A 25,276-nucleotide genomic window follows, 5' to 3' on the forward strand; every position below is an offset into this window, starting at 1 on the left:
GTGGTTAGCACTGCTGCCTCACAGCGCCAGGGGCCCGGGTTCAATTCCCAGCTTGGGTCACTGTCTGTGTGGAGTTTGCACATTCTCCCCGTGTCTGCATGGGTTTCCTCCGGCTGCTCCAGTTTGCTCCCATTGTCCAAAGATGTGCAGGTTAGGTGAATTGGCCGTGCTAAATTCTCCCTCAGTGTACCCAAACAGGCACCGGAGTGTGGTGACAGGGGGGATTTTCACAGTGACTTCATTGCAGTGTTAATGTAAGCCTACTTGTGACGAATAAATAAACTTCAAAAAAAAACTTTAGCCAACACACCATTGGACAAACAAAAGCAAACTATCCTTTACCATTGCAGTGTTAACCCACAAAGAAAGCAGTTAGTTTTTCCTTTAGTTAATTCTTCAACACTAACATCAGTCAATCCATATGAATGTGTCAATACTGGGACATGTTTGGAATTTCAGGAATATATTGGTCTTTACTTACAGGAACTGATTGAAGCGATGACGGAATGCTAGTCTCCCTGACACTAAGGGGCAATTTAGCTAATCTACCTCAGCCTCACATCTTCGATGGTTCGACCCATAGAATCCCGACTGTGCAGGAAGAGGCCATTCGGCCCAATTTTGCTGCTTCCCCGTGCTCAATAAAAGGAGGTTGAGAGAACATAACGGTCCAGAATTCTCCGACCTCACCCGTGACTGGGATTCTCTGATTCCCTGTTCTCGCTGGAAGCGATAGCGGGGCATGCGAAACCAGAGGACGCACGGCAGCCCATTGGTTAGCACTGCTGCCTCACAGCGCTAGGGTCACTGTCTTTGGACTGTGGGAGGAAACCAGAGCACCCGGAGGAAACCCACGCAGATACGGGGAGAACGTGCAGACTCCACACAGACAGTGACTCGAGGCCGGGAATTGAACCCGGGTCCTTGGAGCTATGAGGCAGCTGTGCTAACCACTGTGCCACCGTGCTGCCCCATTCTCTTCCTGAGAATTGGCAATGTACCTATCTACCAGATCGAGATGAAGGCCAGAATCTTACCACCGGACGGCATGGTAGCATGGTGGTTAGCACTGCTGCCTCACAGCGCCAGGGACCCGGGTTCAATTCCCGGCTTGGATGACTGTGCGGAGTCTGCACATTCTCCCCGTGTCTGCATGGGTTTCCTCTCCGGGTGCTTCAGTTTCCCCCCACAGTCTGAAAGACGTGCTGGTTAGGGTGCATTGGCCGTGCTAAATTCCCCCTCAGTGTACCCGAACAGGTGCCGGAGTGTGGCGACCAGGGGATTTTCACAGTAACTTCATTGCAGTGTTAATGTAAGCCTACTTGTGACACTAATAAATAAACTTTAAAATGTTCACGCCGGTGGGATTTACCCATCCTGCCGCAGTGAATGGCGGTCTGGCTGGCCGCCAAATTCTCTGACTTTGCCGCAGCGGGAGCGTAGTGTGAACGGCACGGTAAGATCCCGCCCGGAGAATTTGATTCAAGGGATTGTCTTTTAGTAAGAACTTAAGCATACAAGACCAGACACCAATACATCTGAAATGGGTAGCACACTGAAACTAGAGGGCATAGATTTACGGTGAGAGGGGAGAGATACAAAAGGGTCCTGAGGGGGAATTTTTTCACACAAAGTGTCTGGAACGAGCTGCCAGAGACAGTAGTAGAGGCGGGTACAATTTTGTCTTTTAAAAAGCATTACATGGGTAAGATGGATATGGAGGGATATGGGCCAAATGCAGGCAATTGGGACTAGCTTAGTGGTTAAAAAAAAGGGCGGCATGGACAAGTTGGGCCGAAGGGCCTGTTTCCATGCTGTAAACCTCTATGACTTGATTTGAATGATCTTTCTTTTAACTTCTTCTTCTCCTTGCACCCTTCTTTAGAAAAATCATACTGGGCAGACAATGGAAATGCCAACTCTCTGTACACAGTTGAGGCCACAGGATATGCTCTTTTGGCCCTTACACAGCTCAAGAAGTTTGACCAGGCCGGTAAACTTGTAAGATGGCTGTCAATGAGGAGCGAGTATGGAGGTGGCTACGTCTCCACACAGGTTTCACATCTCTACTTTACATCTGTACCGAATTCATTTTTAGAGAAATAAACTAGCAGTTGAGCAGAAATCTTTAAGATTGAGGGAGGCTTAAGTCTTCCCGTTTTATTGGGGATGGCGGGACTGATGTACGAGGAGAGATCGACTAGGTTAGGATTGTCTTCGCTGGAGTTCAGACGAATGAGGCGGGGAATCTCATAACTTAAAAATATCTAACAGGACTAGACAGGGTAGATGCAGGGAGGATGTTCCCGATGGTGGAGGAGTCCAGAACCAGGGGTCACAGTCTGAGGATTCAGGGAAGACCATTTAGGACAGAGATGAGGAGACATTTCTTCACCCACAGAGTGGTGAGCCTGTGGAATTCATGACCCAACAGGAAGTAGTTGATGTCAAAACATTGAATGTATTCAAGAGGCGGCTGGATATAGCACCTGGGGGTGTGATGCACGTCAATCGAACACAAGACACAAGGCTTCGGTAACTGAAGGCTTTTATTGCCTAACAATGGAACTACTAGAACATAAGTACACCACTCCAGACTGACGAGGTCCCGCCCGAGCAGGGGGTCTTATACCTCTCCCAGGAGGCGGAGCCCGACTGGGATGTGCCACAACAGTAACAACCACAGGTGTATTAATCCCACAGTGTAAACACCCTAGCCCAACAACAACATTAGAACAACCCCACAGTGGGAACCAACGATGGTTCACCACATTCACCCCTCCTTTGAGAACAAAGGCCGGCGGGGTGCGAAAACAGACTATAAAAAAAAAGTCAACAGATTACAAGTCCAGACGGTCTGGAGGACCGCACCGTCGTTGTGACCGCCTCAATACCGGCGGTGACACCGGAGTAGGTGCTTGCGGTGGCGTTCTCTCCAAAACAGCGTCCGGCTGTCCTCTCGCGGACTCACGGGCCGGTTGACCCTGATGAAGCGGTAGTGCAGGGGATCCCGGTACATTCTGCGATGGCGCCGATCTCCGAGTCTCAGGCAAGCTGTACAGTGGAGTATAACTGTTATGCACTGGTCCCGGTGCTGACCGCGCCACGTCCGGGGGAGAAATAAGGGATAAGGGATTCGTGGCTGGGGGTATGGGAGCGACAGGAGTTGCTACGTCCCCTGCGGGTGCCAGGTCTCGGATCGAGACTGTGTCCTCTCGCCCGTCAGGATATGCCACATAGGCATACTGAGGGTTGGCGTGGAGGAGGTGGACCGGTTCGACCAAGGGGTCGGACTTGCGGGCCCTTACATGTCGCCGCAGAAGGACGGGTCCTGGGTACGTCAACCAGGCTGGTAAAGATATCCCCGAGGACGACTTCCGAGGGAATGAGAACATCCTCTCGTGGGGAGTAGCATTGGTTGCCGTACACAGGAGGGAGCGAATGGAGTGAAGCGCATTTGGGAGGACCTCCTGCCAATGGGAGACTGGAAGGCCTTTGGACTTCAGCGCCAATAGGACAGCCTTCCAGACTGTAGCATTCTCTCTTTCCACCTGTCCATTGCCCCTAGGGTTGTAACTCGTGGTCCTACTAGAGGCAATCCCGTATGAGAGCAGGAATTGCCTCAAGTCATTACTCATGAACGACGAGCCCCTGTCGCTATGTATATAGCTGGGGTACCCGAACAGGGTAAAAAGATCACGGAATGCCTTGATCACCGTGGCAGTCGACGTGTCCGCGCAGGGGACAACAAACGGGAACCGGGAGTACTCGTCTATGATGTTCAGAAAGTACACGTTCCGATCTGTTGAGGGAAGGGGGCCCTTAAAATCGACACTCAGCCTCTCGAAGGGGCGAGTGGCCTTGACCAAATGTGCCCAGTCAGGTCGGTAAAAGTGCGGTTTGCATTCCGCGCAAATCCAACAGCTCCTTGTCACTGACCAGACGTCCTCCACCGAGTAAGGCAGGTTGCGGGCTTTGATGAAGTGGTAGAGCCGAGTGACCCCAGGATGGCACAGGTCATTATGGAGGGCGTTCAAGCGGTCCTCCTGCTACGCATGTTCCGCACGAGAGGGCATCCGAGGGGTCATTGAGTTTCCCTGGACGATACATGATATCGTAATTATAGGTGGAGAGCTCAATTCTCCACCGCAAGATCTTGTCATTCTTGATCTTGCCCCTCTGCGTGTTATTGAACATAAACGCCACGGACCGCTGGTCCGTGATCAGGGTGAACCGCTTCCCCGCCAGGTAATGGCGCCAGTGTCTGACGGCCTCCACAATGGCCTGGGCCTCCTTTTCCACCGCTGAATGCCGAATTTCGGGACCTTGGAGGGTGCGGGAAAGATACGCGACGGGCCTGCCTGCCTGGTTTAGTGTGGCGGCCAGGGCGAAATCAGATGCATCACTTTCCACCTGAAAAGGGATGGATTCGTCCACCGCGTGCATCGTGGCTTTCGCAATGTCGTGTTTCAATGCCTTGAAGGCCAATTGGGCCTCTGGCGTGAGTGGAAAAGTCGTGGACTTAATAAGCTGACGGGCTTTGTCCGCGTAGTTGGGGACCCACTGCGCATAATAGGCGAAGAAGCCTAGGCATCTCCTCAGTGCTTTTGCGCTAGCGGGCAAGGGAAGTTCAGCAAGGGGGCGCATACGGTCGGGATCAGGGCCAATGACCCCGTTTTCCACTACGTATCCCAGGATGGCTAACCGGCGCGTACGGAATACACACTTCTCCCTGTTGTAGGTCAGATTCAGGCGAGATGCAGTGCGCAGAAAGTTCTGGAGATTTGTGTCATGGTCCTGCTGATCACGGCCGCAGATGGTGACATTATCCAGGTACGGGAAGGTAGCCCGCAGCCCGTTCTGGTCCACCATTCGGTCCATAGCACGCTGGAAGACCGAGACCCCATTGGTGACACCAAATGGAACCCTAAGAAACTGATACAGACGACCATCCGCCTCAAAAGCCGTGTAGTGTCGATCCTCTGGGCGGATGGGGAGTTGGTGGTAGGCGGACTTAAGGTCTATGGTGGAGAACACCCGGTACTGCGCAATCTGATTGACCATATCAGATATGCGCGGGAGAGGATACGCATCCAGCTGCGTATATCGATTAATGGTCTGACTGTAATCAATGACCATCCGGGGTTTGTTCCCGCTCTTAACCACCACGACCTGTGCTCTCCACGGACTAACACTAGGCTGTATGATCCCTTCTTTGAGGAGCCGCTGATGAATATCCGATCGTCAGCGCTGTAACGCCTACTTTTAGTAGCGATGGGCTTGCAGCCTGGTACCAGATTCTTGAATAAAGAGGGTGTGGTGATCTTTAATGTGGAAAGATTGCATGCGGGGCGCTTTGGACAATTTGGAGGCTGCAGCTGGTCCCCTACTGTCAGCGAAGGGAGTGGCCCACCGTACTGTAGGATCACACTCTTCATGTGGACCATAAAGTTTAGTCCGAGGAGAATTGGTGCGCAAAGATGCGGCAACACAAGGAGCCTGTATCGCTCGTAAATTGTGCCCTGCACTTGCAGAGTTACCACACAACGTCCTTGAACAGGGACAGACCGGGACCGTGATGCCATAGAAATTGTCTGTTTGGCAGGTAGAACCTGGAGTCCACACCTCTTTACAGTGTCAGGGTGAATAAAGCTCTCAGTGCTCCCGCTGTCAAACAGACAATAAACGGTACGACCATTTACCTTAATGTTCATCATTGAACAGTCAAGCCTGTGGTGCTTAGCCTGGTTCAGGGTGATCGACGCCACCGTTGGCCCTTGGACATCACTGCAGGCAGCTGAGGTCGATGCTGAGGACCCCTGCTGGTCGCTCCTGGTCGTCGTCGACCAAAATGGCCGCCCCCATGAATCGCACATGGTTGAGGGCGCCAAGTGTAGCGACTCCTGGTGGTCATCCTCCTCCGACTCCACCGACCACAATGGCGTCGTCCTGGACTCGCACGTGGACGGACCCCGTGGGTACTTCGACGTCGATGGTGATGATCCCCGTTCTGGAGGGTCACAGGCTGCACTGCCGTTCTTGGGCTTCGATCTGCAGACCTTCGCGTAGTGCCCCTTTTTACCGCATTGATTACAGACCACCGCTTTAGCAGGACACTTTTGTCGTGGATGCTTGGCTCCTCCGCAGAAGTAGCACCGCGGGCCGCCTGGGGCTGCCGCCGTCGTCGGGTCTATATGGGAGCACGCCATAACACCGCACTTCGAGCCCGTGGGGCGAGGAGGGATTTGTGACTGCTCCTGCCACGTTGTCTCCACGTGGTCCTCCGGATACAGGACCAAGCTCTTCGAAGCCGCCTCAAGCATTTCAGCCGTCTCCATAGCTTGGGTCAGGTTGAGATTCCCCTTTTCCAGCAGCTTGAGACGGATGTACGAAGACCCTACCCCTGCCACAAACGCATCTCGGGCGAGGTCGTACATATACTGCTCAGCCGACACAGCTTTGCAGTCGCAGCCCCTGGCAAGCTGCAAGAGCTCATTGGCGTAATCCTCCATGGTTTCGCCCGACTGCCGACGTCGTGTAGCGAGGAGGTAACGAGCGTGGATCTTGTTGGGAGGTCTCGTGTAGCGCTTTTTAAAAAGCTCGAGGGCCCTCGGGTAAGTGGTGGCCGCACGGATCGCGAGGTAGACAGTGTCGCTTACCCTCGCATGGAGGACCCGGAGTCTGTCGTCATCTGTGATGACCGCTGCAGAGGCTGCCAGGTAGTCCTCGAAACACTTCAGCCAGTGGTCGAAGGTGTTAGAGGCGCCGACCGCACGTGGATCCAGCGTCAGACGCTCTGGCTTTAGTATTTGTTCCATACTCTCCTTTCCGTCGAGAGCTTAGTGTTAGGCAATAAAATTGATGCACGTCAATCGAACTCAAGACACAAGGCTTCGGTAACTGAAGGCTTTTATTGCCTAACAATGGAACTACTAGAACATAAGTACACCACTCCAGACTGACGAGGTCCCGCCCGAGCAGGGGGTCTTATACCTCTCCCAGGAGGCGGCGCCCGACTGGGATGTGCCACAACAGTAACAACCACAGGTGTATTAATCCCACAGTGTAAACACCCTAGCCCAACAACAACATTAGAACAACCCCACAGTGGGAACACCCTAGCCCAACAACAACATTAGAACAACCCCACAGTGGGAACCAACGATGGTTCACCACAGGGTGAACGGGATCAAAGGTTATGGGGAGAAAGCAGGATTAGACTATTGGGTTGGACTTATAATCTAAATGGGGAGAGAATTTGGGGTGCTCCAGTGCAGAGGGATCTGGGTGTCCTCGTCCATGAGTCACAGAAAACTAGCGTGCAGCTCCAGCAGATAATAAGAAAGCAAATGGAATGTTGGCATTCATAGCTAAAGCAGCACAGTGTGTGAATATGCTCTTTCTGTATGTAAAGATCAGGGCTCTTGGTAGAAAATTATTTAGCTCCTAGAATGCCCAAGTGCACCACACTGAGAACCTGACTGATGATCTTAGGCTGGTTGTCAGTGTAATCCTTACTCTGGACATTTGGACTCTGACCAATCAGAGTCGACCTGCCTGGTTTGAATTTAAACAAAGCTTGGCAGTTAACTGTCAGTCATCAGTTAACAAGTACATTCTCCATGGCAACACCTCGATCAGAGCCCATTTGCCAATAAATCAGCACTCTCTTCACATCAGGTCTAAATTGTGGTTGACTTCACATTCGGCATTCTTGCCAGTCTCCCAATGTGTGCAAGGTGAAATGTTTCGACATAATGGGGCGGATTTCCCCATTCCGCCCGCCACGGGAATCGGAGTGGGCGAGGGGCGGACCATGGAAAGGTCCGTTGAACCGGGGCGGGATTTTCTGGTTTTGGGGCGAGTGCCAGAAAATCATAGAATCCTACAGTGCAGAAGGAGGCCATTCGGCCCATCAAGTCTGCACCGACCACAATCCCACCCAGGCTCTATCCCCATAACCCCATGCATTTACCCTAGCTAGTCCCCCTGACACTACGGGGCAATTTAGTATGGCTGCACATCTTTGGAGTGTGGAAGGAAACCGGAGCACCCGGAGGAAACCCACATAGACATGGGAGAACGTGCAAACTCCACACAGACAGTGACCCAAGCCAGGAATCGAACTTGGGTCCCTGGTGCTGTGAGGCAGCAGTGCTAACCACTGTGCCACCGTGCCACCCCAACCTCTTTTAAAGCAATACCTAAGATTAGACAGTTTATAAGTTACTGATAAGTTCACAACATACAATTGTTTTAGCGCAGTTCCCCGCCTGAAAAATATACTTTTTAATCTCAATAGTTACATCCTGAAGAGATTCACGAGTTTTTAAATACTAAAATAAACCCTGTCTTGCAAACCTAGGCAATAAAAATGCACAGTGAGAAGGAACCAAATGGATATAAAGTTCTATGATTATGACTTGAAGAGGATTGACACAAAATAATTTACCTTCTGGCATTGAGAAGTAAATTTAAATCAATGGAGATTAATGTGGATAAGTGTGAGGTCATGCATTTTGGTCAGAAAAATGGGAAGGGGACTTATTATCTAAATGGGGAGAGACTTCGGGATGCAGAGGGATCTGGGTGTCCTCGTTCATGAGTCACAGAAAACTAGCATGCAGGTACAGCAGATAATAAAGAAAGCAAATGGAACGTTGGCATTTATAGCTAAAGGAATAGAATATAAAGGTAAGGAAGTGTTGTTGCAACTATACAAGGCACCTGGAGTATTGTGCACAGTTTTGGTCTCCTTATTTGAGGAAAGATGTAGTGGCATTGGAGGCAGTTCAGAGGAGGTTCACTAGATTGATTCCAGAGATGAGGGGTTTGTCGTATGAAGAGAGATTGAACAGTTTAGGCCGATACTCTCTGGAATTTAGAAGAATGAGGGGAGGTCAAATTGAGGTATACAAGATGATAAAAGGTATGGATAAAGTAGACATGGAGCGGTTGCTTCCTCTTGTGCGGCATTCTCGGACGAGAGGTCATTGTCTTAGGATAAGGGACAGCAAAGTTAAAACAGAGTTGAGGAGAAACTACTTCTCCCAAAGGGTTGCGAATCTGTGGAATTCGCTACCCCAAAGTGCGGTGGATGCTGGGACAGGGAGTAAATTTAAGGAGGAGTTAGACAGATTTTTAATTGGTAATGGGTTGAAGGGTTACGGGGAGAAGGCAGGAAAATGGGGATGAGGAGCATATCAGCCATGATCGAATGGCGGAGCGGACTCGATGGGCTGAATGGCCTAATTCTGCTCCTATATCTTATGAATTTATGATCAGCCATGATGGTGATGAATGGCGGAGCAGGCTCGAAGGGCCGAATGGCCTCCTCCTGCTCCTATCTTCTATGTTTCTCTTGCTGTCCAACAGGAGTTCACCCTTTCCCAAAGGAGAAAGGCTTGTGCTTAGATGGAGTGGAATAGTGTTTGTAAATAAAAGGAATGTGGTAAAGGGACACCGGTCTCTGAGGAGTTGTTTCAAGTACCTGACAAATTATTTTGTGAGTAATGGAACCAGAGCGAAAAAAAACCCAAAGTTCCTCCTGCGCTTGCAATTCTTAAACATTAGGATTAAATAATTAATTGGATAATAAGTGTTAAATATTCACTTTAAAATCATTTTTTATTGATTTATATTCTGCTCTCCTCTGGCCAATAAATATACTTAAGGCACAAAAGTATCACAGATCTCCTTCACTGAGATATTCCACCATCGCATTCAAGGGGCAGAATCTTCCCAAAACTGCACCAAGTGTTGGTTCAGGCCAGTGCCGGATTCGGGCATAAGCTAAACCAGCTACAGCTTGGGGCCTCACAATCCGCAGGGGCCTCACAAAATTTCAGAAGGTTTACGATGAAGAGAACATTCAAGAGCGGATACCAGAAAAGAAAAAGAAAGCACCAACTTGAAGAGCAACTCAAAAAATTACCAAAATTACCAAAATCTATGAGAGAGATCAAGCCAGCCAAATGATAAATATGTAATCAGTAAATGCATTCATTTGAAAATAATTTGTATTTTTCACTTTAAATACCTTGCTATTAAATAATTAAAAGGCATAATTATGTTTTCAATTTTTTTGTGGCGACCCAAGGTCCTGTTTTGGGACGCACCTTTGTGAGACCTTTTGGTGTAACTTTTTAACAAGGGGACTCCAAGCTTTATATAGCTTCGGGCCTCACCAAGTCTAAATCCGGCACTGGCTCAGGCGAGGAAACCAGTGTGAGTCTCGCAGGCCTCCTAGCCGGCTTCACTCGCCATATCAAGAGCAAAGGTCAAAGAAAAGTACCGCACAGGATCAGGCCCTTCGGCCCTCCAAGCCCGTGCTGACCTTGATGCCCTAACTGAACTACAAAACAAACGCATCTGCATTACTCGGTCCGTATCCCTCTACTTCCTCCCGGAAGTCAAGCTGGCCTCTCGGATTTTGTAGTGAAACTCATTGTGGTGAACCATCGTTGGTTCCCACTGGATAGTGCTGAGCCAGGGGCTGGCCAGTACTACAAGGATGTACATATGTTACTGTTGGGTTGTGCTATTGTTGCTGTTGGGGTTAGGGTGGGGTTGTTACACCTTTGTACTGTAGTGTTGTGGCATATCCCAGTCGGGCTCCGCCTCCTGGGAGAGGTATAAGAGTCCCTGCTCTGGCCGGGACCCCTTCAGTCTGGGATAGTGTATATAAGTTCTGGTAGCTTCGTTACAGCAAATAAAAGCCTTTCATTTACTGAGCTTCAAGCCTCGTGTCTGAATAGCGCATCAATTTTATTTACTGTCGTTAAACTCTCGTCGAGAAAAAAAAAAGAGAGAGAGTATGGAGCAAATTCTGAAGCCGGAACGCCTTACGCTAGATCCACGTGCGGTGGGCGCTTCTAACACCTTCGACCACTGGCTGAAGTGTTTCGAAGACTACCTGGCAGCCTCCGCAGCGGTCACCACAGATGATGACAGACTCTGGGTCCTCCATGCGAGGGTAAGCGACACTGTCTACCTCGCGATCCGTGCGGCCACCAATTATCCTAAGGCCCTCGAGCTTCTGAAGAAGCGCTATACCAAACCACCTAATGAGATACACGCTCGTTACCTCCTAGCGACTCGACGACGGCAGTCTGGCGAAACGATGGAGGACTATGCGAACGAGCTCCTACAGCGAGCCAGGGGCTGTGACTGCAAAGCTGTGTCGGCTGAGCAGAGAATGTACGACCTCGCCCGAGATGCGTTTGTGGCCGGGGTCGGATCGTCGTACATTCGACTTAAGCTGTTGGAGAAGGGTAACCTTAATCTTACCCAGGCCATCGAGTCAGCAGAGATGCTCGAGACGGCCTCCAAAAGCTTAGTATAATATCCGGAGGACCATGTGGAGACAACGTGGCAGGAGCAGTCGCAAATCCCTCCTCGTCCCTCGGGTTTGAAATGCTGTGTAATGGCGTGCTCCCATTCGGGCCAGACGACGGCAGCAGCCCCGGGTGGCCCGCGGTGCTATTTCTGTGGAGGAGCAAGGCATACTCGGCAAAAGTGTCCCGCTAAAGCTGTGTTGTGCACCGCATGCGGTAAAAAAGGGCATTATTCAAAAGTGTGCCGATCTAAACCCAGGAACGGCAGTGCGGCCTGCGATTCTTCAGAGCTCGGGTCTTCGTCGTCGAAGTCATCGCGGGTTCGTCCACGTGCGAGACCAGGACGACGCCATTACGGTCGACGGAGTCGGAGGAGTATGACCACCAGGGGTCGCTGAGTTTGGCGCCCTCACCCACGTGCGACTCATGGGGGCAGGCATGTTGGTCGACACTGACCACAAACGACCAGCAGGGGTCCACCTCATCGACTTCAGCTGCCTGCAGTGGCGCTCATGAACCAACGGTGGCGTCGATCATCCTGGACCAGGCCAAGCCTCATAGACTTGACAAATCTATGATGAATATCCAGGTAAATGACCACGTGATTTATTGTCTGTTTGACAGCGGGAGCACTGAGAGCTTTATCCACCCAGACACTGTGAAGTGGTGTGGACTCCAGATTCAACCTGCCAAACAAGCAATCTCTATGGCATCAAGGTCCCGGTCTGTTGCCGTACTAGGGAGTTGCGTGGTAACCTTGAAGGTGCAAGGCACAGTTTACGAGCGTTTCAAGCTCCTTGTGTTGCCGTATCTTTGCGCGCCAATACTTCTCGGACTAAACTTCATGGTCCACTTGAGGAGTGTAATCCTACAGTACGGTGGGCCACTCCCTTCACTGGCAGTGGGAAAACAGCAGCAGCCTCCAAATTGCCCAACGCAGCCTCTCGACGCTGAAGATCACCACACCCTCCTTGTTCCAGAATCTTGTGCCAGGCTGCAAGCCCATCGCGACTAAAAGTAGGCGTTACAGCACTGAGGATCGGATCTTCATTAGATCTGAGGTTCAGCGGCTCCTCAAAGAAAGGATCATACAACCCAGTGCTAGTCCATGGAGAGCGCAGGTCGTGGTGGTCAAGAGCGGGAACAAACCCCGGATGGTCATTGACTACAGTCAGACCATTAACCGATATGCGCAGCTGGATGCGTATCCCCTCCCGCGCATATCTGATATGGTCAATCAGATTGCGCAGTACCGGGTGTTCTCCACCATAGACCTCAAGTCTGCCTACCACCAACTCCCCATTTGCCCAGAGGACCGACAATACACGGCTTTTGAGGCGGATGGTCGCTTGTATCGCTTTCTCAGGGTTCCCTTTGGTGTCACCAATGGGGTCTCGGTCTTCCAGCGTGCTATGGACCGAATGGTGGACCAGAACGGGCTGCGGGCTACCTTCCCGTACCTGGATAATGTCACCATCTGCGGTCATGACCAGCAGGACCACGACACGAATCTCCTGAACTTCCTACGCACTGCATCTCGCCTGAACTTGACCTACAACAGGGAGAAGTGTGTGTTTCGTACGTGCCGTTTAGCCATCCTAGGATACGTGGTGGAAAACGGGGTCATTGGCCCTGATCCAGACCGTATGCGCCCCCTTTCTGAACTTCCCTTACCTGCTAGTGCAAAAGCACTGAGAAGATGCCTAGGCTTCTTCTCTTATTATGCGCAGTGGGTTCCCAACTACGCGTATAAAGCCCGTCCGCTCATTAAGTCCACGACTTTTCCCTTAACGCCAGAGGCCCGATTGGCCTTCGATAAATTGAAAGCCGACATCGCGAAAGCTACGATGCACGCTGTAGACGAGTCCATCCCCTTTCAGGTGGTGAGCGATGCATCTGATTTCGCCCTGGCCGCCACACTTAACCAGGCGGGCAGGCCCGTCGCATTTTTTTCCCGCACCCTCCAAGGCCCCGAAATTCGGCATTCAGCGGTGGAAAAGGAGGCCCAGGCCATTGTGGAGGCCGTCAGGCACTGGCGCCATTACTTGGCGGGAAAACGGTTCACCCTGATCACGGACCAGCGGTCCGTGGCGTTCATGTTTAACAACACGCAGAGGGGCAAGATCAAGAATGACAAGATCTTGCGGTGGAGAATTGAACTCTCCACCTATAGCTACGATATCATGTATCGTCCAGGGAAACTCAATGACCCCTCGGATGCCCTCTCGCGTGGAACATGCGCTAGTATACAGGAGGACCGTTTGCACGCCCTCCATAATGACCTGTGCCATCCTGGGGTCACTCGGCTCTACCACTTTATAAAAGCCCGCAACCTGCCTTACTCGGTGGAGGACGTCAGGTCAGTAACAAGGAGCTGTCGGGTTTGCGCGGAATGCAAACCGCACTTTTACCGACCTGACCGGGCACATTTGGTCAAGGCCACTCGTCCCTTCGAGAGACTGAGTGTTGATTTTAAGGGCCCCCTTCCCTCAACAGATCGGAATGTGTACTTCCTCAATATCATTGACGAGTACTCTCGGTTCCCTTTTGTTGTTCCCTGCTCTGATACATCCGCTGCCACGGTTATCAAGGCATTCCGTGATCTCTTTACCCTGTTCGGGTACCCCGGCTACATCCATAGCGACAGGGGCTCGTCGTTCATGAGCGATGACTTGAGGCAATTCCTGCTCTCCTACGGGATTGCCTCTAGTAGGACCACGAGCTACAACCCTAGGGGTAATGGACAGGTGGAACGTGAGAATGCTACAGTCTGGAAGGCTGTCTTACTGGCGTTGAAGTCAAAAGGTCTTCCAGTCTCCTGTTGGCAAGAGGTGCTCCCTGATGCGTTCCATTCTATTCGCTCCCTCCTGTGTACGGCAACCAATGCTACTCCCCACGAGAGGATGTTCTCATTCCCTCGGAAGTCTTCCTCGGGGACCTCATTACCGTCTTGGTTGACGTACTCAGGACCCGCCCTCCTGTAAGGGCCCGCAAGTCCGACCCGTTGGTCGAACAGGTCCATCTCCTCCACGCCAACCCTCAGTATGCCTATGTGGCATACCCTGACGGGCGAGAAGACACGGTCTCGATCCGAGACCTGGCGCCAGCAGGGGACGTAGCAACTCCTGTCGCTCCCATACCCCCTGTAACAAACCCTTTATCTCTTGTTTCTTCCCCGGACACGGCGCGGGCAGCATCGGGACGATTGCTTAACCATTTTACTCCCATGTACAGCTTGCCTGAGCCCAGAAGATGGTCGCCACCGCAGGGCGTGTCAGGATCCCATGGACTACCGTCACCTCAGGGTCAACCGGCCTGTGAGTCCGTGGAAGAACAGCTGGACGCCGCCTTGGGGAGAACGCCACCGCAAGTGCCTACTCCGGTGTCACCGCCGGTATTGAGGAGGTCACAACAACGGTGCGGTCCCCCTGACCGTCTGAACTTATAGACTGCTGACACTTTATTCTGTTTTTTGTACCCCACCGGCCTTTGTTCTCAAAGGAGGGGTGAATGTGGTGAACCATCGTTGGTTCCCACTGGATAGTGCTGAGCCAGGGGCTGGCCAGTACTACAAGGATGTACATATGTTACTGTTGGGTTGTGCTATTGTTGCTGTTGGGGTTAGGGTGGGGTTGTTACACCTTTGTACTGTAGTGTTGTGGCACATCCCAGTCGGGCTCCGCCTCCTGTTTGAATAGCGCATCACTCATTGACAAATGTTTTCGAGTCAAGTATCAGACCCGTCTCAGCAATCAAAGGCTGGGATTCTCTGGACCATTCACCCCTGCCCAACTGGGAATCCAGGTGTCCCACTGAATTGATTACCCATTCTTATTTCTCAAGCAAGCAAGTTATTCTAAACCATTTTCTTTCTTCTCAAATATGTCTAACAATAACTCTTTTTCTTCCCCTCCAGGCCACAATGGTGGCTTTACAAGGATTAGCCAAGTACCAGGCTGATATCCCTCAAGTCAAAGACGTTGACTTAAATGTCGTTGTGTCCATTCCCGGCAGACAGAGACTTCTGAAGTGGCGTTTTGATGAACAAAATCAATTTGTAGCAAAATCAGCAAGGGTGAGTTCTGACTAAAAGCCTATTGCCCATCCCTAACTATTGCTATGACTATTAGGTTATATTGAAATAGCAGCATGTAATGTAAATGGCTAATTAACTCTATCCATACTTCAGATGAACGCCCTTGATAAAGTGGTGATAAATGCGACTGGGCAAGGTAAAGGAACAGTGAAGGTAAGAACCGGCTCCAATTACTGTCGACGGAATTTAGTCCATTCCTCCATCACTCGCTCGCATCGTGGCAGATGATGAATTAAATTGTGTCATTGTAACACGGTTAATCACCCCAATAATAAGCTTTAAAGTTTATTTATTAGTGTCATGAGTGGGCTGACATTAACACCACAATGAAGTTACTGTGCAAAATCCCCTGGAATGCTCGAGGGGACGAGGGGTGATCTGGTGGAAGCGTTTGAGATTAAGATTAAGAGGGGGCACGGTGGCACAGTGGGTTAGCACTGCTGCCTCACAGTGCCAGGGACCCGGGTTCGATTCCTAGCTCGGGTCACTGTCTGTGTGGAGTCCGCTCGTCCTCCCTGTGTCTGCGTGGGTTTCCTCCGGGTGCTCCAGTTTCCTCCCACAGTCCGAAAGACGTGCTGGTTAGGGTGCATTGACCCGAACAGGCACTGGAGTGTGGCGACTAGGGGGTTTTCGCAGTAACTTCATTGCAGTGTTAATGTTACTTGTGACTGATAAATAAACTTTCACTTTATTATAAAAGGGTTTGATAGAGTAGTTGTGGAGAAGACATTTGCATGTGGATAGGAGCAGACCTCGGGAGCATAAATCTAACACAAACACTAATAAACCGAATAACGATTTGAGAAGGATTGTATTTACTCAGAGAGCGGTTAGACTGCAGAATTCACCACCACATGAAGCGGTAATTTTTATTAAAGTTTATTTATTAGTGTCATAAGTAGGCTTACATTAACACTGCAATGAAGTTACTGTGAAAATCCCCTAGTCGCCGCACTCCAGCACCTGTTGGGGAAAACTGAGAGAGAATTTTTAGCATGGCCCTAACCAAGCACGTCTTTCGGACTGTGGGAGGAGACCAGAGCACCCGGAGGAAACCCACGCAGACACGGGGAGAACATGCAGACTGCGCACAGACAGTGACGCAAGCCGGGAATCGAACCCGGGTCCCTGGCGCTGTGAGGCACCAAATGCTAACCACTGAGCCACCGTGCCATCCATAAAATGGTAAAGTGTTCCAGCAGAACTAGATATGATACAGAACAGATGAAAATCAATTGTCCCAATGGTCCATGCCAGTATTTATGCTCCACACAACATCCAGCAACTCCAATCAGGACATCCTTCTAACATTGACTTTAATCAGGACATGCTATTAATCCTTTCTCCCTCTCGTAGTCACCCCAGCTTCCCCTTGACATAGTGGTTAACTTACTGTCCCACCTGACCTGTCAATCAATCTTCCCTTAACACTTCAAAAAGGGTCATAAATTCTCAGAGAGTGTATTAGGCCCAGATTAAAAATAAACAAAACCCCATTGAAAGCATCCAATCAGACAGGTCAGCAACAAGAACAATGACAACAAATCAAAGTTGCTTATAACTGCAGAGAACATGATTTAAAAAATACATTTCTTAAAGGCACAGTAGCATCACTATATCCCAATATATGTGACAATAATAAATCAAACCAAAGAGGACTTGCCCCCTGTTTATTGCACTGGCTGCTATGTTCAGGTATATTACAGATCTCAAGTCTTAATGAATGAGTTTTTGGATTCATTCGTGGGATATGAGTGTCACTAGTTGGCCAGCATTTATTGCCCATCCCTCGTTGCCTGAGGGCAGTGAGGGTCAACCACATTGCTGTGGCTCTGGAGTCACATGTAGGCCAGACCGGGTAAGGACGGCAGATTTCCTTCCCTAAAAACATGAGTGAACCAGACGGGTTTTTCCAACAATCAACAATGGTTTCATGGTCATCAGTAGATTCTTAATTCCAGATATTTTTTATTGAATTGAAATTTCACCAACTGCCGTGGTGGGATTTGAACCCGGGTCTCCAGAACATTAGCTCAGCTTTTGGATTAATAGTCCAGCCATAATACCAGTGGGCTATCGCCTCCACAGTGTGGGTTAATGAGTGGATGAGTAATTGTGGGTGGGTGAGTGATTGTTGTGGGGCGATGCTTAGTTGCTTTGTGGTTAGTCAGATCAGGGTAAGACGGTCGGGTCATGTGAGTGTCGGGTTGGGTGGGTATTTTGGTCAGGGATCGGTGGTGGGAGTGTCGTCAAGTTGGAGAGCTTAGCTCAGTTGTGTCGCTTCTTTCAGTTAAGGTCGCGAACCAGGGAGTGATACCGAGTATGAACATTTCCTGGGTAATTATCTGGGTTGACTCTGTGTGGATCTGCCTCAAGTCTTTGACCCTGAAGTCAGTTTGGAGACATTTGTGGAGGGTCCTGGCTGCATAAATTAGCCCGTTGTAAACTTAAACACCCCATTTGGGGCGGCACAGTGGCACAGTGGTTAGCATTGTCGCCTCATAGCTCCAGGGACCCGGGTTCGATTCCCGCTTGGGTTACTGTCTGTGTGGAGTTTGCATGTTCTCCCCGTGTCTGCGTGGGTGTCCTGCGGGTGCTCCAGTTTCCTCTCTCAGTGCAAAGACGTGTGGGTTATGTGAATTGGCCATGCTAAACTCCCCCTTAGTGTCAGGGGGACTAACTAGGGTAAATTCATGGGGTTATGAGGATAGGGACTGGGTGGGATTGTGGTCTGTACAGACTCAATTGGCCGAATGGCCTCCTTCTGCACTGTAGAGATTCTATGATTTTATTCAATTACAGAACATGCCAGGACCTCCGCAGAGTAGCATAAGGGGAGGCGATGGCTATTATCATCAGACTATTAACCCAGAAAGTCAGCTAATGTTCTGGGGACCCGGGTTCGAGTCCCGCCACGGCAGATAGTGGAAATTGAATCCAACAAAACAAAATATCTGGAATTAAGAATGTACTGATGACCGTGAAACCATTGTCGATCATTGGAAAAACCCGTCTGGTTCTTTTAGGGAAGGAAATCTGCCATCCTTACCCGGTCTGGCCTACATGTGACTCTACAGCCACAGCAATGTGGTTGACTCTCAACTGCCCTCCAAGGGTAACGAGGGATGGGCAATAAATACTGGCCCAGCCAGCGACGCCCATGTCCCACGAATGAATGAAAAGGGATAAACTTCACCATGCATATTCCACCACTCTGGCTGGTTTGGTCGATTTAAAATGTACTGCTTTTGACAAAGAAGCACTATTTCTTTTATTCCATTTAGGTTCTAACTACATGTCATGTTATGTTGCCTAAACAAGCCAAAGAATGCAAGATATTTGATTTCCAAATAACTGTGGAAAACGTGCCCCGAGGTAAGCCACGCACGAATCATCCAGAGATCGTTATTTCTCTTAGCTGTTCAAGGATCAACCCACTCTGAAATGCAATGAGCGACAAGAATTATCCTCGCATTTCTTTGACTCCCATCAAGGGAGTGCGATGGGATATTTCTGCTTGCTCAGCAGTTAAGATGGCATTGTGATCCTAGCTAGGTGATGGGACCCAGTCCATGGACTGGTAAAATAGTTGCTTATATATACAACACATTTTAGGGCAGAATCTTCCAAGAAAATGGCAAAGTGTCAAATTCTGATTGATAACCGGCGAGTTTCATCGGATCCTACAGGCCATTCAGCCCATCGAGTCTGTACTGACCACAATCCCACCCAGACCCTATCCCCATAACCCCATTTACTCTAGCTAGTCCCCCTGAAACTAAGGGGCAATTCTGCATGGCCAATCCACCTAACCCACACATCTTTGGACTGTGGGAGGAAACCGGAGCACCCGGAGGAAACCCACGCAGACACGGGGAGAATGTGTAAACTTCACAGAGACAGTGACCCAAGCCGGGAATTGAACCCGGGTCCCTGGCGCTGTGAGGCGGCAGCGCTAACTGCTGTGCCACCATGCTGCCCCCGCAAATACAGGGGGATCTCGTCAGACATTCTGACACATTTCCAAAACAAAAACCGGGGACGTGGTTTGCATCACCTGGTGGGTGGGGCCTGATGGAACCAGCAAGCCTGTCTCCATAGAGATCGGGTAAGTTAAAGGGCATCTGCCCCCCGCCCCCCCCATTCCCTGACAGACAGCAGGCAGACCAGGGGTTGGCATAATGGAGATGATGATTTTCTGCACAAAGGCCTGAAGAGGGTACACTGGCAGGAAGGTCCACCCACCATGAGTTCCCTCTCAAGGGCCAGGTGGCACGGTGGTTTTACTGCTGCCTCACAGCGCCAGGGACCCGGGTTCCATTCCCGGCTTGGGTCACTGTCTGTGCGGAGTCTGCACGTTCTCCCCGTGTCTGCGTGGGTTTCCTCCGGGTGCTCCGGTTTCCTCCCACAGTCCGAAAGACGTGCTGGTTAGGGTACATTGGCTGTGCTAAATTCTCCCTCAGTGTACCCGAACAGGCGCCGGAGTGTGGTGACTAGGGGATTTTCACAGCAACTTCGTTGCAGTGTTAATGTAAACCTATGTGGGGGGTGGCCTAATGGTTGAGTGGTGGTGGGATTGTGCTTGTGTTGAGTTGGGGGCATGGGGACTGTCAGTGGGGTGGGGGGGGGGGGGTGGTGGGGGGGGTTGTGGGTGCGTAGACTGTTGTGGGGGGAGCTGCTCCAATGCTGCTCTCACGAAGGGTCATCCAGACTGTCTGTGTGTGGAGTTTGCACGTTCCCCCCGTGTCTGCGTGGGTTTCCTCCGGGTGCTCCGGTTTCCTCCCACAGTCCAAAGATGTGTGGGTTAGGTGGATTGGCCATGTTAAATTGCCCCTTAGTGTCCAAAGATGTGTACGTTAGGTGGATTGGCCATGCTAAGTTCTCCCTCAGTGTCCAAAGTAGTGCAGGTTAGGTGGATTGGCCATGCTAAATTGCCCCTTAGTGTCCAAAGATGTGCAGGTTAGGTGGATTGGCCATGCTAAATTGCCCCTTAGTGTCCAAAGATGTGTAGGTTAGGTGGATTGGCAATGCTAAATTGCCTCTTAATGTCTGAAGAAATGTCGGTTGGGTGGATTGGCTATGGGAAATGCTCGGGGTTACGTGGATAGGGCGGAGGGGCGGGGGGGATGGGGGGGTACGCCTGGGGAAGATGTTCTTTTGGAGAGTCAGTGCAGACTTGATGGGCCAAATGGCCTCCCACTGCACTGTAGAAATTTTATGGTGGATGGGGTGCCATTAAAGCGGGCTGCCTTTTCCTGCATTGTGTATCAAGTTCCTTGAGTGTGGTCATCCAGGCAAATAGAAAATATTCCGTAACACGTCCACCATCTAGTGTCTTGTAGATGGTGGATGGACTTTAAACCTGTTTGCACTCTCAGGTATATAAGAACATAAGAACTAGGAGCAGGAGTGGGCCATCTGGCCCCTCGAGCCTGCTCCGCCATTCAATAAGATCATGGCTGATCTTTTTGTGGACTCAGCTCCACTTACCCGCCCGCTCACCATAACCCTTAATTCCTTTACTGTTCAAAAATTTATCTATCCTTGCCTTAAAAACATTCAATGAGATAGCCTCAACTGCTTCACTGGGCAGGGAATTCCACAGATTCATAACCCTTTGTGTGAAGAAGTTCCTCCTCAACTCAGTCCTAAATCTGCTTCCCCTTATTTTGAGGCTATGTCCCCTCGTTCTAGTTTCACCTGCCAGTTGAAACAACCTCCCTGCTTCTATCTTATCTATTCCCTTCATAATCTTATATGTTTCTATAAGATCTCCCCTCATTCTTCTGAATTCCAATGAGTATAGCCCCAGTCTACTCAAAAGCCAACCCTCTCAACTCCGGAATCAACCTAGTGAATCGCCTCTGCACCCCCTCCAGTGCCACTATATCCTTTCTCAAGTAAGGAGACCAAAACTGTACACAGTACTCCAGGTATGACCTCACCAGCACCTGATACACCTGCAACATAACCTCGCTGTTTTTAAACTCCATCTCTCTAGCAATGAAGGACAAAATTCCATTTGCCTTCTTAATTACCTATGTATTTCCACGAAACAATTCAAAGAACAGCAAGGGAGTTTCCCTGGTTACCTGGTGAACATTTAAAGTTTATTTATTAGTTTCACAAGTAGGCTTACATTAACGCTGTAATGAAGTTACTGTGAAAATCCCCTAGTCGCCACACTCCCGGCGCCTGTTCAGGTACACTGAGGGAGTATACACTGAGGGAGAATTTAGCACGGCCAATGCACCTAACCAGCATGTGTTTTGGACTGCGGGAGGAAACCGGAGCACCCGGAGGAAACCCACACAGACATGGGGAGAACGTGCAGACTCTGCACAGACAGTGACCCTTAGCCGGGAATCGAACCCGGGTCTCTGGCGCTGTGAGGCAGCAGTGCTAACCACTGTGCCACCACTGTGTCACAACAGAGACTACATTTCAACAGTTCATTGATGGAAAGGGTGGGCCTCAGGTCATGAAAGAAGCAATATTATTGCAATTCCATTTCCATTTATCCACATATGAAAATATAATTGTGAATTAAGAATTTCATGGTGGTAATAACTAGTCTTGTTTTGCATTGCTATAGACTTCCAACCGGCAAATGCTGTGAATTCTCTGATGTTGAATGTCTGCGCACGGTAAGGAGTTCATATTTCAATCGGTTGGAGAATTACATTTGTTATCGGATATTATTGAGGAAATTGATTTGACAGTTACTGAGGGATAAAGGGCAGAATTCTCCGGCTGCGCTGGTCTAAAAGCTGGAAATCCCTGCCTGACCGTCACATTCTTCGCAACCCTCACACTAAAATTCCAGATTGATTTTGATTTGATTTGATTTATTATTGTCACATGGATTAACACACAGTGAAAAGTATTGTTTCTTGCGCGCTATACAGACAAAACATACCGTTCATAGAGAAAGAAAGGAGAGAGTGCAGAATGTAGTGTTACAGTCATAGCCAGGGTGCAGAGAAAGATCAACTTAATGCGAGGTAGGTCCATTCAAAAGTCTGACGGCAGCAGGGAAGAAGCTGTTCTTGAGTCGATTTGTACGTGACCTCAGACTTTTGTATCCTTTTCCCAAAGGAAGAAGGTGGAAGAGAGAATGTCCGGGGTGCGTGGGGTCCTTAGTTATGCTGGCTGCTTTGCCGAGGCAGCAGGAAGTGTAGACAGAGTCAATGGATGGGAGGCAGGATGGGAGAATTCCGGCCAATGTTACATCTATTGGAAACTTGGAATTAATATCGGTCCAGTCCTTTCGTACTGTCAACTGAATTATTCCTGATAAAATCAGCAGTTAGTAATCAAACATAAAGAATATTCTCTCTCCCACACCATCACTTCTGATTCACGGACTTCTTTGCCATGAAGATTGAGGTCCTCTGTTAAGCTAACTCTCCTACTCCCTTCTCCTTGCTCATCAAGACACTGTCCTGACTCTGAACTTTTGCTAGTTTCTCTCATCATGCATATCCAAGTTCAATGTACCTGTTGGATACGCCTTTTAAAGTTTATTTATTAGTGTCACAAGTATTCTCACCGCTCTGTAGTTCTCTGACTTTCCCTTTTCTTAAATAACTGTTAATGTAAGCCTACTTCTGACACTAATCAATAAACTAAGCTTGAAACATTCTTTATGCCCCTGATGCGCTATTCAGACACGAGGCTTGAAGCTCAGTAAATGAGAGGCTTTTATTTACTGTTAACGAAGCTACCAGAACTTATATACACTATCCCAGACTGAAGGGGTCCCGGCCAGAGCAGGGACTCATGTACCTCTCCCAGGAGGCGGAGCCCGACTGGGATGTGCCACAACACTACAGTACAAAGGTGTAACAACCCCACCCTAACCCCAACAGCAACAATAGCACAACCCAACAGTAACATATGTACATCCTTGTAGTACTGGCCAGCCCCTGGCTCAGCACTATTCAGTGGGAACCAACGATGGTTCACCACAGCCCCAAATCCCTGCACTGTATCTGGTTCATTGGCCAGTCGGCCTCTTTGCAGCTACCTGGTCCTGTCCAGTCTTTCTCCTGGCAGAGTTGAGAGACGTTCACTACCCAGTGCTTTCTTCAACTGCCCTCCTTCCAGTTAAATTAGGAACAAAAAGCCTTGCTGCATTAAAACGCCCCTTGGTTGCTAAGCAGATGTCACATGCTTCTGCAAGTTTATTTACTCTTCACTCCGTAACCCTCTCTAAGCACAATCGAAACATATTTTGAATTGAACCAACCCCCACACATACAAATACTTTTTTTTTATAACATAGAAATACCTTTGCCCAGCATGAATCTAACCATAGGCTGTTTCCTAACTTACACAGAAATATTAAATTAAACCTTATTTCGAATGATTACCAGTACAAATAGAAATTCCTTAAAACTAACTTTTTCATCCCACCCTTTTACTTTTTATCCTTTTACCCCCTTTTTCCCATAGAATCCTACAGTGCAGAAGGAGGCCATCCACACCGACCACAATTCCACCCAGACCCTATCCCCATAGCCCCATGCATTTACCCTAGCAAGTTCCCCTGACACTAAGGGGCAATTTAGCATGGCCAATTCACCTAACCTACACATCTTTGGAATATGGGAGGAAATCGGAGCACCCAGAGGAAACCCACGCAGACACTGGGGGAGAATGTGCAGACTGCGCACAGACAGTGACCCAAGCTAGGAATTAAACCCGGGTCCCTGGCGCTGTGAGGCAGCAGTTCTAACCACTGTGCCATCGATATTTTGAACAACTCTCAATTATTTCCCCATTTGGTGAAACCAGTAATATCGATCATTGCTTAGACTACAGTTCCCGTAACCCCTCATATTTACCCTGACACTAGGGTTAATTTAACATGGTCAATCAATGTAATCCGCACATAGAGTCATAGAGGTTTACAGCATGGAAACAGGCCCTTCAGCCCAACTTGTCCATGTTGTCCTTTTTTTTTAAAACCCCTAAACTAATCCCAATTGCCCACATTTGGCCCATATCCCCCTATACCCATCGTACCCATGTAGCTATCTAAATGCTTTTTAAAAGATAAAATTGTACCCGCCTCTACTACTACCTCTGGCAGCTCGTTCCAGACACTCACCACCCTCTGTGTGAAAACATTGCCCCTCTGGACACTTTTGTATCTCTCCCCTCTCACTTTAAACCTATGCCCTCTAGTTTTAGACTCCCCTACCTTTGGGAAAAGATATTGACTATCTACCTTGTCTATGCCCCTCATTATTTTACAGACCTCTATCAGATCACCCCTCAGCCTCCTACGCTCCAGAGAAAAAAGTCCCAGTCTATTCAGCCTCTCCTCATAACTCAATCCATCAAGTCCCAGTAGCCTCCTAGTAAATCTTTTCTGCACTCTTTCTAGTTTAATAATATCCTTTCTATAATAGGGTGACCAGAATTGCACACAGTATTCCAAGTGTGGCCTTACCAATTTCTTGTACAGCTTCAACAAGACGTCCCAACTCCTGTATTCAATGTTCTGACCAATGAAACCAAGCATGCCGATTGCCTTCTTCACCACTCTGTCCACCTGTGACTCCACGTTCAAGGAGCTATGAACATGTACCCCGAGATCTCTTTGTTCTGTAACTCCCCCCAATGCCCTACCATTAACTGAGTAAGTCCTGCTCTGGTTCAATCTACCAAAATGCATCACCTCGCATTTGTCTAAATTAAACTCCATCTGCCATTCATCAGCCCACTGGCCCAATTGATCAAGATCCCGCTGCAATTGGAGATAACCTTCCTCACTGTCCACCATGCCACCAATCTTGGTGTCATCTGCAAACTTACTCACCATGCCCCCTATATT

The 25,276-nt window shown here is 49.4% G+C and overlaps 1 protein-coding gene across 1 annotated transcript in view; it reads left to right on the forward strand.

The window, feature by feature from the left end:
• The window catches only part of LOC144507772 (venom factor-like), a 113,096-nt gene that overhangs the window by 81,939 nt on the left and 5,881 nt on the right, over positions 1–25,276 (forward strand). Inside the window, exons 29-33 of the mRNA XM_078235048.1 lie at positions 1,886–2,055; positions 15,253–15,411; positions 15,526–15,585; positions 18,717–18,807; positions 22,028–22,079. Of these exons, the coding sequence (XP_078091174.1) occupies positions 1,886–2,055; positions 15,253–15,411; positions 15,526–15,585; positions 18,717–18,807; positions 22,028–22,079 (532 nt within the window). The remainder of the gene's footprint in view (positions 1–1,885; positions 2,056–15,252; positions 15,412–15,525; positions 15,586–18,716; positions 18,808–22,027; positions 22,080–25,276) is intronic.

This window comes from Mustelus asterias, chromosome 19 (assembly GCF_964213995.1).
Source record: "Mustelus asterias chromosome 19, sMusAst1.hap1.1, whole genome shotgun sequence".
NCBI lineage: Eukaryota > Metazoa > Chordata > Chondrichthyes > Carcharhiniformes > Triakidae > Mustelus > Mustelus asterias.